General features: G+C 46.4%; 1 protein-coding gene across 1 annotated transcript in view; it reads right to left on the bottom strand.

Annotated features, from left to right (window-relative positions):
* Positions 1-15158, bottom strand: part of MYO16 (myosin XVI) — a gene marked incomplete at both ends in the record, with an annotated part of 422412 nt that overhangs the window by 45994 nt on the left and 361260 nt on the right. The window contains one exon of the mRNA XM_081214708.1: positions 9770-10801. Coding sequence (XP_081070834.1) covers positions 9770-10801 — 1032 coding nt within the window. The remainder of the gene's footprint in view (positions 1-9769; positions 10802-15158) is intronic.

Here is a 15158-nt window from a genome sequence, read left to right as displayed (position 1 = left end):
CCAGGGAGGCCCAGTAGTTATTCTTAACACAAGTTTCTATTAAAAATCCAGGAGGGTATCCATTACAAGCCATATATAAAGGTGGTTAAATACCAAGAGACAAGACAAAGTCAGTATAATTCTCATGAAAATTAAAAACAACTATACTCTTCTGCTGTAGACAATCTGCTGCTGGGCATTGGTTATTTACTTGAAAAAAGACATGTGAACTGGTAAGAGTATTGCGGGCGTTAGGCTACTTTAAATGGATGTAAATGGATGCCCTCCATCCTGCTTCTAAATCCAGCCTGGCCCTGTCCTGCTGGTGATCTCACCTGAGAACTGGAATTAAGCAAACATAACTCCGACAAACAGATGTGACTTCAGGAAGTAATTTAAGGGCTGCAAGCTTTGGTTCCCGTTTCAGTAACGTGGAAATGCCTGAATAGGGGTAGTTTTCACCCACTGCTTTGCTCAAGTCTTCTCTTACTCCTTCCTGGATCTTTCCACATCAAAGGAGAATAGTAAAACTAAGATCGAAAACATGCCCATTTGCTTGGGAATTACCCTGTTGTACCTACAGTGCACATATGCCAGTTCTTCCATTCTTTAAAATGGACCTTTTGGCCAGGGGACGGGGGGGAAGAGTATGTTTGATCATGAGTCAGAGTTTTGGGTGTGAAGAAGCTCTTTTGTAGGTTTTGCAGGGCTTGGGTAATACACAAATTCTCAGGTATGCTACCGTGGGTGTTCCATTGTAAACGTGTGTCATCTCGGCTCCAGTTCATGTCTGCCACGCTTTGGTCCCTGCATATTTTAGGACTGAGTCACGTGTGTGGGGAGGAAAGCAAACTAGATTGGCTTATTAAAATTAACATGTATTACTGAATGTAAAATTGCAATTGCTCGGGATATTGTCAGTGTACAATGTCTAAGTATGAACATTTCTGGTTTCAAGGAGAAACCAGAAAAAGAAAGAAGTGAAAACCAGCATAGAAAAAGGTCTGAGAAGCTTCACACACAGCGGGTGTGAGGGGATGGCTGCTGACTCATGGGATAGGGCAGTGGGTAAAATGACATTGAATATAGCTGGCTCTCAGGTGGTGAGGAATTTTCTAGGCTAATCTGAGAACTAATCATAAAAATGATTCAAGCCAGCCTAAAGAACCTAAACACTCTTAGGTAATTAAGAAACAGCTTTTTCTCTTCCAGTCCTCTTAAGGAGAGAACATGGCAGTGGCCCAGCTCATCTTTAGGACAACTTTCCATGTACCCTGTCACTTCTAAGAGTTTCTTCACAAAAGGAAGAAAACCCCGGGATATTGTATTCTGTGGCAATAATGAGATGCGGATAGCCAGGAGGGTCTTTATTAACTTGCTTTGGGAGAGTTGCTGAGTGGCTTAGAGGATAAAGCACGGGGTTTCTCTTTGGAGCCCCCAGTGGGCATTTAATTCAAAACCTAGTCTAGAGACCCCCAACACACAATGGCTGCTTGCTTTAACGGGTTGATGGTATGAAAAATATTTACTGGTTAGGAAAGATAATCCACTTCTGAAAAGACTGCCCTTTTTTCCAGAATTCCAGGTACAAAAGAGTCTCCTCCCACTGACTGTGCATTAGAGAACAGCCGAGCTGGGATGGCTTCTCTGCCTCTTCTGGCTCATCTCAAAAATGATGAACTATTTGTGCAAGATACCTATCTCTGGTCTGAAGGCATGCTGGCAGCTGTAGACTCACAGCCAAGACGTTAAGCTAATTTCCCAGGATAATTCACACTATTCAAAGGGTAACTTTTTGATCAGGTTGATCTAAATATTTAATTGTCACAACTCTCTGGTTGCTTTGGCTCCTGGGTTTCAAGGAAGAATGAAGCAGCTGTGCCTCGTGGAAGTACCAAGCTCGGGAGACCTCTGAGTTTAAGATTCTCCCAACAAACATTTATTGAGGGGCTCTGAGTACGGGCCTGACACTATTATTTTTTTCAGCCATGTTTCTAATTTTGCCATTATCTATATTTCTGTCTCTATAGCCACGTAACTTTGGAAATAAAAAGTTGCCATAGAGACACAGATGAGGAGGGCTGTTTTGGCTGTGCCTTTCTCCCGCCCCAATCATGCTGGCTGCTGAGAACCACTTCTGATCACCTGTGCAGCCCTTAGCGTGGCCCTGGGACAGGGTGAGAGCTCACTACAGCTTTACCTTTTGGCTGGTCCTGAGCAGGCATCTGAGACGCTCCACTCCCGGGACGGACACTCACATCCTGACACTCACATCCCGCCGAGTTAAATACTTCCTTAAGGAAAGATGCTGGGTGAGCGCTTTGCAAGTGAAAACAACTGCTGTGAGCGATTGCTCACCTGTAATCAGGAACTGTTCCCAAGCCAAACCTCACAGAGGCTGAGTCAAAGGGAGACAGAAAGTGAGCAAGCAATCCTTTTGAAGGTGAGGAATTATTCGGGTCCAACCTGTGTGCTCTGGGTCCCTGACCCTAGGGAGGACAGCTTGTGGGACCAGAGAGTAGAAAGGGTTTTATCAAGAAGGTGGGCGCAAGGCCAAGGGGCACTCAGGGGACACGGCCTCGGCTCCAAACCGACACTTCTGTGTCCCTTAGGAACATTTACAACAGTTTTATGTGGCCTTTTGCGTTTTCGTTTTTACAAAAAGAAAAGTTTTATGCGTCCTCCTCCCATATCTTTTCCTGGTAAGGAGTTTATCTTTAACTTCAGAAAGGAATTACTTTCTGAGACAGGGACTGGGTATCATTTTAACACTTTGTTTTTTGCAGACGAAGAATGCCACAGTAGAAAGGACCCAGGGTCTGGGAGAACAGAGACGTGTTTGATTCCTGACTCTGGGACTGATCAGTTTCTGCGATTATGGGAAAATCACTTCATCCCTCAAAGTCTACGACTGCTCGTTGGTGGATGGAGAGGCTGACACCTGCACCTCTGGCCTCACAGACAGAACCCGGGGAGAAGAGGGACGTCTGCATGCTTGGCCGACAGGAAAGAGCCACTTACAAACATTAGCTATTAACACTATTAACAGAACACCATGACCAGTGTTACAGAGCGTTTCTGAGTAGTTACCACCCTCTGAGGTCACATGCACATACCCAGAATTGCTACTACCGGTTTGGTTCTCTTTCTTCCTTTGGCTCTTACTTTGTAGGGGAGATCCTAAGGGTGAATGCTGAATTCTCACGGGACAGAAGAGGAACGTTGGAGATGTTTCCAGGCCTTGTTGTGGAGCTTCCAGGTTGGAAGCTCATCCTGCCCTGCTTCCATGTGCCCTCTGTTTTCTCTCTCTCTCCTTCAAGGCTCATGGCCAGATGCTAAGAGGACCAGGTACCCTGAACTCACGTTTAGAGGCAAGGCTCACCACACGTGGCTTCCTCTGGCTGCCATACCGGCTCCCCTATGCACCCGGGAAACTAACTCCACGCCCCGTCATTGTCCCCACCACCCTTCTTGCCCACGTGCCAGCCCTGGCGTGAGGCTCTCCCTGACTGCAGCCGTCACGCACTTCCCCTCTGGGCTGCCGGGCACGCCAGCTGTGCACACCTGCGGCAGCGGCCCCGCACCGTGCCCTGCTCACCGGCACATTGTGATGAAGTCTGTGCAACCTCTCCCGAAACAAGGTACAAGCAAACCCCTGGGGTTCACAGGCCACTTGGGGTTCAGTTACAGACCCACTCATGGTTTATAGCCCCCACGTAGCGCCTCTCATTGAAATGGGGTGGACCCACCTGCCACCCGCACTGCCTGGACAGGGCAGGGCGCACCGATTTCTTTCTCTCTACTTTGGATTCCCTGTGGCAAGCCCCGTGCTCACATTAAGTGAATGCTTTTTGGATGACTACAAGGGAATTAGCTCTACAAGTTAATACAAGTCCTGTTTTATGGGTCCCTGGTTGCACAATTTCCCTCTGTGAATTCTTGGGCATTTAGAGAGAGAAGGTGCCGTAAACTGGGAGAAAAATGTCACCACATTCACAACAAATATTAGGCATTTTTTTCAACTGTCCAATTTAACATAGAAGACAAAGAGCTTTGTGCTCTTAACATAGGTATGTTTGGCTACTGATCAGTTTACTCCGCTTGAAAGCTCATTTCCAAGCGGAGATAGACAAAGTATTATTTCTATTGGACATCTGGGGAATTAGAAACACTGCAATGTCCAGTTGCCAGTCCCAAACACAGATACCCTCCTTCACTGCAGCAGGGCCGGGAACTGGGTGAAAACATCCTTTTCTCACAGAGATCTACTCTCCTTATGTGAAAGCTCAGGTTCACGGATACGGTAGGGGGAGCCATTTCCATAGCTCATCCTCGCCTGATAGCCACCTAGTGATAAATGGACAGCTTGCTTCTCTGGGGATGGGAAGCTCGTCTTCCCGGAGGACTTACTCATTTGGAAAATGAGGGAAACTTAGGGTTGATTTAAAATGGTTCCAGAAGGCAGCGGAATTCCTTCCTTTCACAGGAGGGAGACCTTTATGAGAGGCAGGAGTGCGCGCTCAACTACACGTCAGTAAACTATGTGCTTGCTCTCCACGCCCTTTATAATTTTCATGAAGCCTCAGGCCACCACCCCTCACAAATAAATCACCATGGAGAGAAAGCAAAGTGGCCATAGGGAGTGAGAAAGATTAACAGCTCGGCACGGATCAACTGCTAGCAGAGTCTGCACGGAGGCAAGAAGCCTCGGGGATGTCAGGCCCTGCATCCCATGATGGCATCTAGACATCTGCAGGAGGAGGACCCATTTCGTATGCCGCAGTTTCATTACAATGCATCGCAGATTAAACGAAGATGGTGTCTCAACTTCTGTCTCAAACACCAGGAGCAGAGAATGGCAATTTACCACCACTGTCCTCAAGCAGGCCAGAGGCTTCTGCCTGTAATTCTGTGATAGTTCACTGATTTTAAAGCATCTTCTTGTTGCTGAACAACGCATAAGGAATTGTACTTCATTCGGCAGTGAGGCATCAAAACCTCACACAATGTTGATTTAAGATGCAACCGTACGTCTTTTGGGACCTTGATCTTTCATACTTAGCTCTGTTTGGATGTGATATTTAGAAATCCACACTTGTTGTGGTAGTAGAAAAGTTGTCTGCACAGCTGCCCGCGTCTGGAGCTGTGCTCAAAGAACCTGTGGAAGATCTCGCAGGCCAGTGTTGTTTTGGTGGAAAGCTAACTCCTGAGAATTATTTTGGTTATATCATGAAAAACGAGTCTCCAGCATCCAGAGGTGGCTTCTGTCCTGAGCAACAATCTCACATTCATGAGGCTCAAAAGGATTGACTGGTCTGTACTAATTAAAGTGACTTAAGAATAAGCCTTTTATTTTTTCTAAAGGACTTTTCTGATAAAAGGTTTATAAATATTTATTAGTAAATTGATTTGACATTGGGACATACTTCCAAGTAATCCACTGATGGTGGAGAAAACTGGAGATGAGCTAAGATTGGCCACAGAGGGAGTTCATTAATCTATTCTCTACTTTTGTATGTTTGAAATTTTCCATAAAGCCGACTTTAAAAATAATTCTTTTGACAACAAATGGCCCTGTGGAATTAAGTATCATGCTGTAAAAAATTCATTTGAATAATACTTTGATTTAAAAACTCAAAATATTCTTACTTGGAGTGTTTATGCAATGAAATTAAATATTTGAAATTAAGAGTAATTGCCATTTGGCTTCAGTGGTTCTTATGTGTAAAAATGCCACAAGGGCCAGATTTACCAAATATATGTAAAACTGCTTTTTCTTTTTTAGGTAGGTTTTCATCAAATGTATTTAATAAACACCTATTATATGCGAAGAAATATAGTCTCTCTATATTTTTTGTTGTCAATATAATTTTTAACTACGTATTTATATCATATAAGCTAAAGATGCACAGTATCAGAGAGTAACAAAATAATGTTTTTTCACAGAATATTCTGCAAATCAGACTCCTCCACATTCTTCTCCAGATTTCTGAGGTGTACTGCATTGTTGTCAAAGCTCGATCATCCTGAAGCTCGATCATCCTGATCTTTTTCAAGGGGTACAGAATAACATGCTCATTTTACTTCACGTTCTAGATAAACAACCAGCTGCCATGGAGCCATCTGGAACAATGGCGCACCCTCGTGGCCCCAAGAAGCCAATGACTTTCCCCCTGCATTTGAATTAGGTCTCTTACTTTTTGAACTAACCAACCATAAATAATTAGCATAATAATATTAATCATATTATGGCATCAGATGAAAAACACCTTGTGAATGAATGGGATAACCAAAAAGTCACAGACAATTAAACATTTAGTCATTCTTCATTTTAAGGGCCCAGTGGGTATTCCACAATTGTTTACATCCATGATCTGTAAAGTACATGTTTGGAATTTTTGACTTTATGAAACAGTTTTCTCCATCCAGACTGTAGGACTCTTACTTGTTGCACCTCAGGTGAGCAAATATGAATTTTTAAAGGCTTATCCTCTGTTTTTTGTTGTGTTTTTTTTTTCCCTGCAGTCCTGGGCAGGTGGCCAAGACAAATGCCCCTGGAGCCAGAATCACTGCATTCAAGTCAGGCTGTGTCTCTCAAAGGAGGGAGACTTTGAGCAAGTTTAATCTCTATGCCTTAGTTTTCCCATCTGTAGAATGGGGATGTTAACAGCAGATACATTTTAGTCTTGTGAGAACTAAACAGGTTATTAAAACAAGGCCTGGAGCATAGAAAGCACTGCAGCTACTTGCTGCTGATACTACCCCTGCCAGGCTGTAGTCACATCTGTCACCTGCACAATCACATTTTGTCTATACCTGCATCCCGGACTCTTAGAATTTCTGTGACCTGTGTACCTCAGACTGAATATCCAAGAGTCTATAGAAAATGAACTGTTTTGAGGGACATGATATTTATGAAATCGCATATGGATATTAAGTCTATGGAGTAGTGACGTTGTAGAATGAAACACCAAAGGACCTCGTTTTCTATACGCAGCTCACCATCCTTTATATTTTAACTGGAAATACCTTTAGCAGGGTAATAAGGAGCAGTTTAATCTCTGCAAGGTCACTTTCTAAAGAAATGAGGGGAATATTTTGAACCCTTCTGCAAGTCTGCAGTGCAGTTTCCCCATATCACAACGGTCCAAGAAATGAGCTGTAATTAATTCAGGTGCATTGAGGCGGAATTAGCCGCCCACTGGATTATTTGGTAAGGAAGCTATTTCAGGTGAAGAGAAGAATATTTTGAAATATAAAAAGGGTAAAGAAGAAGATTTAAAATCTTAAAGGGGAGAAGTCCCAGGACTCCAGTAAATCACGAACACCAGCCATGCGATTCATTCAGAAGAAAATGGATTACCGGCTTCAGGATCACACTGTGTAAAAACCCTAATAATCATATAAGCAGCTCCAGTGATTAGCTCCAGCATCAAGACTATTTTTTCTTCCAAGTCTTCTCTTTAAGCCCCTTTGACATTCTAAAAGAATAGCCTGTACGATCCCAGGAGGATACGTCCTGCATGCTGGTCAACGTGTTTTCTACATCGTGGACCATCGGGAATCACACCGGCCTCAGCTGCACAGTTGGACTCCTGTCAACTGGTGCGAGGGGACGAGCCATCTCCTACTGCAGTTTCCTGTTATGACACTGTGCTGGGGCAGAAGCTGCCAATTCATATATTTATGAGAAAGTCGTAAGTGGCTCAAGACAATCTTTTCAAAATAAAGAGTGTTTTGTAAAAGCCCACAGTAGAAAAATAGATATTTTATAATTTTAGAGTTGCACTAACAATGTTGTACTTGAGGTTTTGATACATGTTCCCAAATACCGGTTAATGTTACCAAGGGTAAATATTAGCACATCCACGCACCCTGCCTGGAGGCCTCCCTGGAATCCTCCCCTCAAGTCCTAGACTTAGGGATTTCCAAATGATGACGCCTGTCTACAAATTCATTAATTTCACTTTCTTGAATACAGCCGAGAAGAATTCATCCAATTCCCATTTATAGTAAAATTTGGTTTTAATAAATTCTTAGTTCCGAAAGCAAATAGTAATTTGTTCATTTAAGGCTTTTCTCTTAGAGTCCATTTTGTTCCTTGGAATGAAACATATGACTTGTGAAATTCAAGCCATCTCCTACTTACAATGAAAATTTCATTTATTAATGGACTGTAATTAAGAAGAAATTGTTAGCTAAAAAAACAATTAGCTTATCTGACTGAAGAATAAATGGGGGGTGTGGGGGGGCTTCCCTGGTGGCGCAGTGGTTGAGAGTCCGCCTGCCGACGCAGGGGACACGGGTTCGTGCCCCGGTCTGGGAGGATCCCACATGCCGCGGAGCGGCTGGGCCCGTGAGCTATGGCCACTGAGCCTGTGCGTCCGGAGCCTGTGCTCCTCAGCGGGAGAGGCCGCAACAGTGAGAAGCCCGAGTACCGCAAAAAAAAAAAAAAGAAAAAATGGGGGGTAGGTTATTCACTCATTTGCTAAGCGTTCTTAGTCTTGACCTACTTTTCACTTAATGAGAATGTTTTCTAGATTTTCTAGTGTTTTTGGACCTAATCAAATGATGAAAGACAATATATCTATGTGTTTTCTTTAGGAGAAAGAGCAGGTTAACCCGTACATAAAACGTCACATCATAAGCTTTTATTTCCAGTCCTACCACCTGACCTTAAGGAAGGTGTTTAACCTCCTGACCTTGAAGTTTCCCATCTCTGTAAAGTGAGGATGCTAGTAGTCGCCATCTACATTCGGGTTAATGGCATCATGGTCGAGGGACCTGCTACAATTTCCTTAAAGAGAAGATGCTTTGTATTCACGTAATTCCCCTCCCAAATACAGAACATTGGAAAATATTTTGGTTTTGTATAAAAGCCTTAAGATGTTTTTTGGAAGATGACTACATTCTCTGTGACTATTAAGAGAATCTGTGCCCAAATGGCACCTCTGGCTCAAAGGCAACCTCGTCTGAATGAATTAGCACATGGTGAGCTATTTACAAGAGATTAGCAACAAATTGTTAATGAGGGCTTTTTTTGGTTTTGTTTATTTCTTTGTTTTTTTGCTTTGCTAGCTACCTTCTGCTTTTATATGGACACAAAATAAATACTTTGTAATATAGGCAACAGCCTCTGGCTGCCACAGCTTAGCCCTGAGCTCACTTGACTGGCCTGTCAACAGCTAACTGGTTATGAGGCAGCGCTGCTCAATGAGAAGATGCAGATAGAACAGAACTGAGTTAAAATTTTCCTTGGGTGGCAAAGGAACAGAACAAAAATCATTCACTCAGAACAACATAGCACAAGTGGTACTGGGTGAGTGTAAGAGAGTACCTGAACAGGAAACCGTCCCAGATGCCGGGAGTGGAAGTGAGGTGGACAGCAGGTTGGAGAACTCGCGGGTTAGCTGTGAGCTATAAACCAAAGGGGCATCTCGGCATAATGGGACAAAAGTGCCACTTCCATGTTGCAAGTGAATATTACCAGGAAACGGAGATCAGCGGCTCAGGCTGAGTCTTGCTCTAATACTTCTCAAGTCACAAGCGTGCATTAAACCCAGGTTTAGCGCTGTGGGTTGTTGTATCGAGAACTTTTACCTACGAGACGGAAAGCTTCATTCTTACCTACCTGGCCATATTGGTTGCATAAGATGTTTGTTTTTAAGTTGGTACCTGCTCTGAACGACCCCCACAATGACCTCAAGCCGTATCCTTAAACCGTATCTATGGCACATCGGCACACATCCGCGTCTGCAGCTACGCCTCTACCTCCGTGTGCGAAATTCACCTTCTGCTTCGCGGATCCTGCGGCCCGCCGCCGACCTCCGGAGCACGCTCCTTCCCGAGCTGAAGAGGCTGGCCAGCTCATCCAGGGGGCTGCCCACAGGCCTGCAGTTCGGGGGGCTGTAGGCGGCCGGAGAGGGGGTGCCGGGGGCGGCCTTCCTGGGCTCGGCCCGGGCCGCCTTCCCGGGGGGTTGCGGGCTCCTGGGGCCGGGGCTGCAGGGCGCGCCCGCGGGGGCCGAGGTGGGCCTCGGGGGACCCCGGGGCGGCTCCGCCGGCCTCCCCGCGCCGGACTCGGGCGCGGAGGTGAAGTGCGCGGGCGGCCGGGGGGCGGCGGCGGGCGTGGGGGGACGGGAGGCTCCGTGCGGCCCGGCGAACGCGGGCCGGTCGCCGTCGCCCTCTGGGGCTTTGGGGTGCTGCGGGGACGGGGGGCCGGCGCCCTCGGGCTGCACGGGGTACCTGAGGCTGGTCTCCAGGACCGGCAGCCTCTTCACCTCCAGGGGCGTCAAGGGCGACTCGTCGGACGCCGGGGAGCAGGTGACCGGCGTCGGGGGGAACACGAGGAGGGGGGGCCGGTGCGGCAGCAGGTCGGGGAAGGGCGCGGGGATGTCGCACGCGTCCCGGCAGGGCCCGCCGGCGTCGCCGTCCTCCGAGGGGAGGGGGCTGCGGCCGTCGCGCGGCGGAGGGTGCGAGGCGGACGCGGAGACGCCCGCCCCCAGGCCGCCGCCCTCGGGGGGCGCCCAGTACTTCATCTCCTCGTACACGGCCTCCGCCGGCTCGGGGCTGCCGGCGCGGCCCAGCATCTCGATGTACACGGGCTCGGGCTCCGGGGGCGCGGGCGGCGTGGGGACCCCCAGGGCGCACTGAGGGCCGCTCGCCCTGCGCCGCGCATCGCCGGCCCCCGCCGCCCCCGGCCGGGCGCCCGAGATCTCCTCCGAGGAGCCGCTGAGCTTGGTGTGCGGGCTCCGCGTGGGCTTCCGAGGGGGCATCTTCTTCACGGCGCTGTAGTCGTCACTGTGCGGCCGGGGCCGGCTGAGAACTGGGCGAGGGCGGAGAAGGGCGGCAGTGTTAGCGGGGGACCCGGCCCGAGGCTCGCGCAGCGCGCGGAGCTGCCCCGGCGCCGCGACCGGCGAGGACCCGGCCTCCACCCTCCAGGGTCCAGTCCACCCCCCTGCGGGGTCTGGGTCCCTCCACCCTCCAGGGTCCAGTTCTCCCCCCCCATGCGGGGTCCAAGTCCCTCCACCCTCCAGGGTCCAGTTCGCTCCCCCCTGCGGGGTCTGGGTCCCTCCACCCTCCAGGGTCCAGTTCTCCCCCACCTGCGGGGTCTGGGTCCCTCCCCCCTCCAGGGTCTGGTTCTCTTCAACCTCAGGTTCCCCATCTCCCCACCCTCCTGGGTCCATGTCTCCCCGCACTTCGCACGACTGCCAAGGGGAAAGCCAGTTCTGATCTCGGAGGGGGAGGACAACTCCCACCAGTCAAGGAAGAGGTAAGGTGGCCAGTAAGGAGGCCCAGGATTGCCAGCCGCCTGCAGCAGGAAGGGCCTGGGATGCAGCGGGGTGGGCACCTTCCATCTGCGCTGGCACCTGCTTACGCCTGGGTTCTAAGGGCCTGATACATGTGTGGACTAAGTACTGGCTGAACTGCTCCTCGTGGCTTTTAGAGAAGAGAAAATAGGAGACTGGGGAGAACCAGTAAATTAGCGAGTTGGTGCCCTGTGGCTGTTTCCTGTAGGAAATACTTAAGCTGGATTATTTAAATGGTCTAAAACGAACACGACAAAACACCATTGAAAACAACTACATGCATGGAAAGATTATTTTTCTAAAAAGAATGTTGTTAAAATGATGCCAAGGGCTTGTTTTACAGTTAATTAATATATTTGAATCCTAACACACTTAACAGGGAAATCAAGAGTGCTGTATTTCACTAAGAACTTTAGTGGCAACTTCGTAAATTGAAAAGAAGGAAGATATTTAGAAAAACAAAAGAGCATAATATTAGCGAGAACTAATTTTTAAAGAGGCAGAAAAACTACTTAAATATGACTCAAAACATTTATTAAAGTTTAAGTTAAAAGATTCTAAACGACTTATTTTTCTAATATTTTTTACTATAAATTCTAGATTTTATTAAATATAATTTCTCTGGAGCCAAGACGTTAATTTTAGAAAATTACATACAGTTTTACTAAAATATCAAAACTTCTCAAAAATCTTGAACTGTTTTACCAATTGGGTGCTTTGCTAATCTGTAGGAATTCTTGATCTGAATAAGCACATCTAATTTTGCTGAGTTCTTGAGTTTTAAGGCACCCAGGCTTTTCTCTCATTATGACTGCATATATGAGAGTATCCATCTCCACTTTCAGGGTGACAACTCCACTTTTAGGGTTAAAATTAAAGGCTTTGGAGTCAGATGGACTTGGATTCAAACCCCAGCATGACCACCCTTTCATGCTATCATTCATTTAGTTGTGCATTTAACCAGTATTTATTCAGAGACACATTAGTGAATACACAGTAATTGTCTGCTTCCTTCCTCTGCCCTCCTGGGTAAAGTCACACAATAGAAAAAGTAAATAAAACAAATGAGTTAATTCCATAGCATGTTAGAACATGATACATGCTATGAGGTGGGAAACTACAGGCCATAATAGTCACAGAATTGGGTGTGTGTGTGTGTGTGTGTGTTTGCGCGGTGGCATTGGTGCAAATTATAATTTTAAAAGAGGTCTTGGTCACACCTCTCTGGGCTTCAGTACAGTCATGCCTGAAACGGTGATATCACTAATCATCTCAGAGGAATAAAATAATGTATGTAAAGTGCTTAGCTCAGACGCTGGCACTTCGTAAACATGAAACAAATGGGAAACATCCAGATGAGAATGGAAAAGAACAAAGTTAATTTTCTAACTCAATGGATATCTTTGAAGGCCAGTATTATGCAGGGTTCACCAAAGCAGCCAACTTTTAAGAGTAGAAAATACCCAAAATGCACAATTCTGTAATTAATGAGCATTGTCCCAAAGGCTTTCAATGTACTAAAACACAGCAACTCATAAGCTTCTCCTAGAAAGTTAATGAACCGAACAAAATTTTAACATTAGTATTATAGAGTTGTTCTGAAGATGTGAATAGTTTAAAGGACGTGTGGCAGGTTGTATTTTACAAAACTGGCTTCAACAATATTTTTAGTCCTTCGGGCTCCTCTAGAACCTTGAAGCTGGAAGGACCTCTGTGACTGCCCCATGAGTAAAATATGGCAAAAGCAATGCCGCCTGCCTGCTGAGGGTGGGTCAGGGGCAGTGCAGCTTCTGGCTGGCTCTTCCTCTCTTGGGACACATCTCTTGGTGGCCCTGATCTCTATCTGAGAAGACTGCTTACTCTGAAGCACCCACGCTGTGGAGAACATGTGGAGAGGCCACACAGAGGTGAGAGAGATGCCAGAGGACCCCATCTGCTCCAGCCCTCAGTTGTCCAGGTCTCCCCAGCCCAGACACCAGAAATGTAATGAACTGAGCTTGTGGACCATCCCAGGGCCAGCCACTGTCTGACCACAGCTGTGAGAGAGCTTGCATGAGAAGGGCTTAGCTGATACCCAACTAGTAGAATGGGGAGAGAGGGAGACAGAGAGACAGAGAGAGGAAGGGAGAGGGAGAGAGAGAGAGAGAGGATGATAAAACCTTTGTCATTTTAAGCTACTAAATTTTGGAGACTTTTGTTAGATAGCAATAGACAACTAATACAGATATTGGTACTGGAAGTGGAGTGCTGCTATAAACCAAAAAAACCCAAACTTTAAAAGCCTGGCAATAGCCTTGGGAAATTGGAGGAGTTTGTTTTTTTGTTTTTTAATATTTATTTATTTATTTATTCATTTACTTATTTTGGCTGTGCCGGGTCTTAGTTGAGGCAGGCGGGATCTTCGTCATGGCATGTTTAGTTGTAGCAGGCGGACTTCTTAGTTGCGGCATGTGGGATCCAGTTCCCCGACCAGGGATCGAACCCGGGCCCCCTGCATTGGGAGCGTGGAGTCTTAGCCACTGGACCACCAGGGAAGGAGGAGGAGTCTTGAAGAGACTGTTAGCAGAAGCGTGACACCCAAGAAAGCTCTTGGTGATGTTTAAAGGAAAGTGAGAAAGATGCTGGATGCCGAAGGAAACATAACCCTTTTTATACCTTTGTGGAAAGTTTAGCAGCACTGTCACCTGCAGTACTGTGGAAACCAGACAACACACTTAAGGAACTGGATGATCTAGGTAGGGAGATCTTTAGACCGAGTGTAAAAGCAGCCTCCTGGATTCTTCTACTTTCCTGCAGGAAAATGAGGGTAAAGAGATAAGCTAAAGAAAGAACAAACTATTATCTATAAAGGAGCCTGGGCTTTCTGAGTTTGAAAATAAAATAGTTTATCACTGGGCCATCAGGATAGTAAATAACTCTGAAGTTAAGAAATAACTTGTAAGCAGAGATTGAATCTGGGGCATTTTCAGGGAAACATGATATAAAGCTGAAGCCAAGGTCATAACTATGAACCCCTTTATTAAGACCTCAGAAAGATTTCAGGTGGTGCTTCACTGGACCTTTTCAAAGAAACAAAACCACAGGACTTCTAAGGATATCAAGAGTATTGTCCCACAGAAATCTTGCAGAAAAGAAAAAGTAGAGAGGAGATTATCTCAAAGAGATTTGTGGATGTGGCTTTTGACTAAAGGAGTAGATTATAAATTGATTCACAGGAAACTCACAAAGCTTTTAAAGGAATAGTATCAGCTGCGTTGAAAGAGATATGATCAATACAAAATAAAGAGGCTCTGGTGCTTCAAAATTTTATGAGCAGGAATCAGGCTGAGAAAACGACCAGCCCCAAACATGTCACCTCTTGTGGATGAGGAAATAATATCCAAAGGTGAACCAAGATTCCGTAGCACGGACCTAATGGCCATGAAAAATAATTTCCGGGTACCAGGACTAAATCCTAACCAAGGCACAAGCAACATGTTAGTTGTGTGGAGAATAGGCAGCTTGTCTTTGATAGTTAGGGACAGTTCTGGAGGACCTGCCCACCTAAGGAGCCTTACCTGAGCAGCCAGGATACCTGGACCTGATTTAGAGGATGGGATTTGGGGCTTGGACCTGAGCCTGATGTGATGACGGGATAAGGCTCTGGGGAGCATGGGAGAGGGATGAGTGCATCTTGCAAGTGGGAGGGATGTGAATTGTTTTATCCAGAGGATGGATTGAGGCAGCCTGTATTTTCCAAAAATTGGCCACAGTAGTGTTCCCAGTCTTGTCAAGAGTTAGAGTCTATTTCACCTTCCTCAACCTGGATGCGCCTTTGAGACTATCTGGTGGCAGTGATGGAAGTGATGCTGTGTGGCTTCCAAGGCTGCTCGT

The sequence above is a fragment of the Mesoplodon bidens genome (assembly GCF_964165515.1).
Source record: "Mesoplodon bidens genome assembly, chromosome: 17".
In the NCBI taxonomy this organism is placed as follows: domain Eukaryota; kingdom Metazoa; phylum Chordata; class Mammalia; order Artiodactyla; family Ziphiidae; genus Mesoplodon; species Mesoplodon bidens.
Note: the sequence above shows the minus strand (reverse complement) of the source record. Positions and strands in the feature narration are given on the sequence as shown.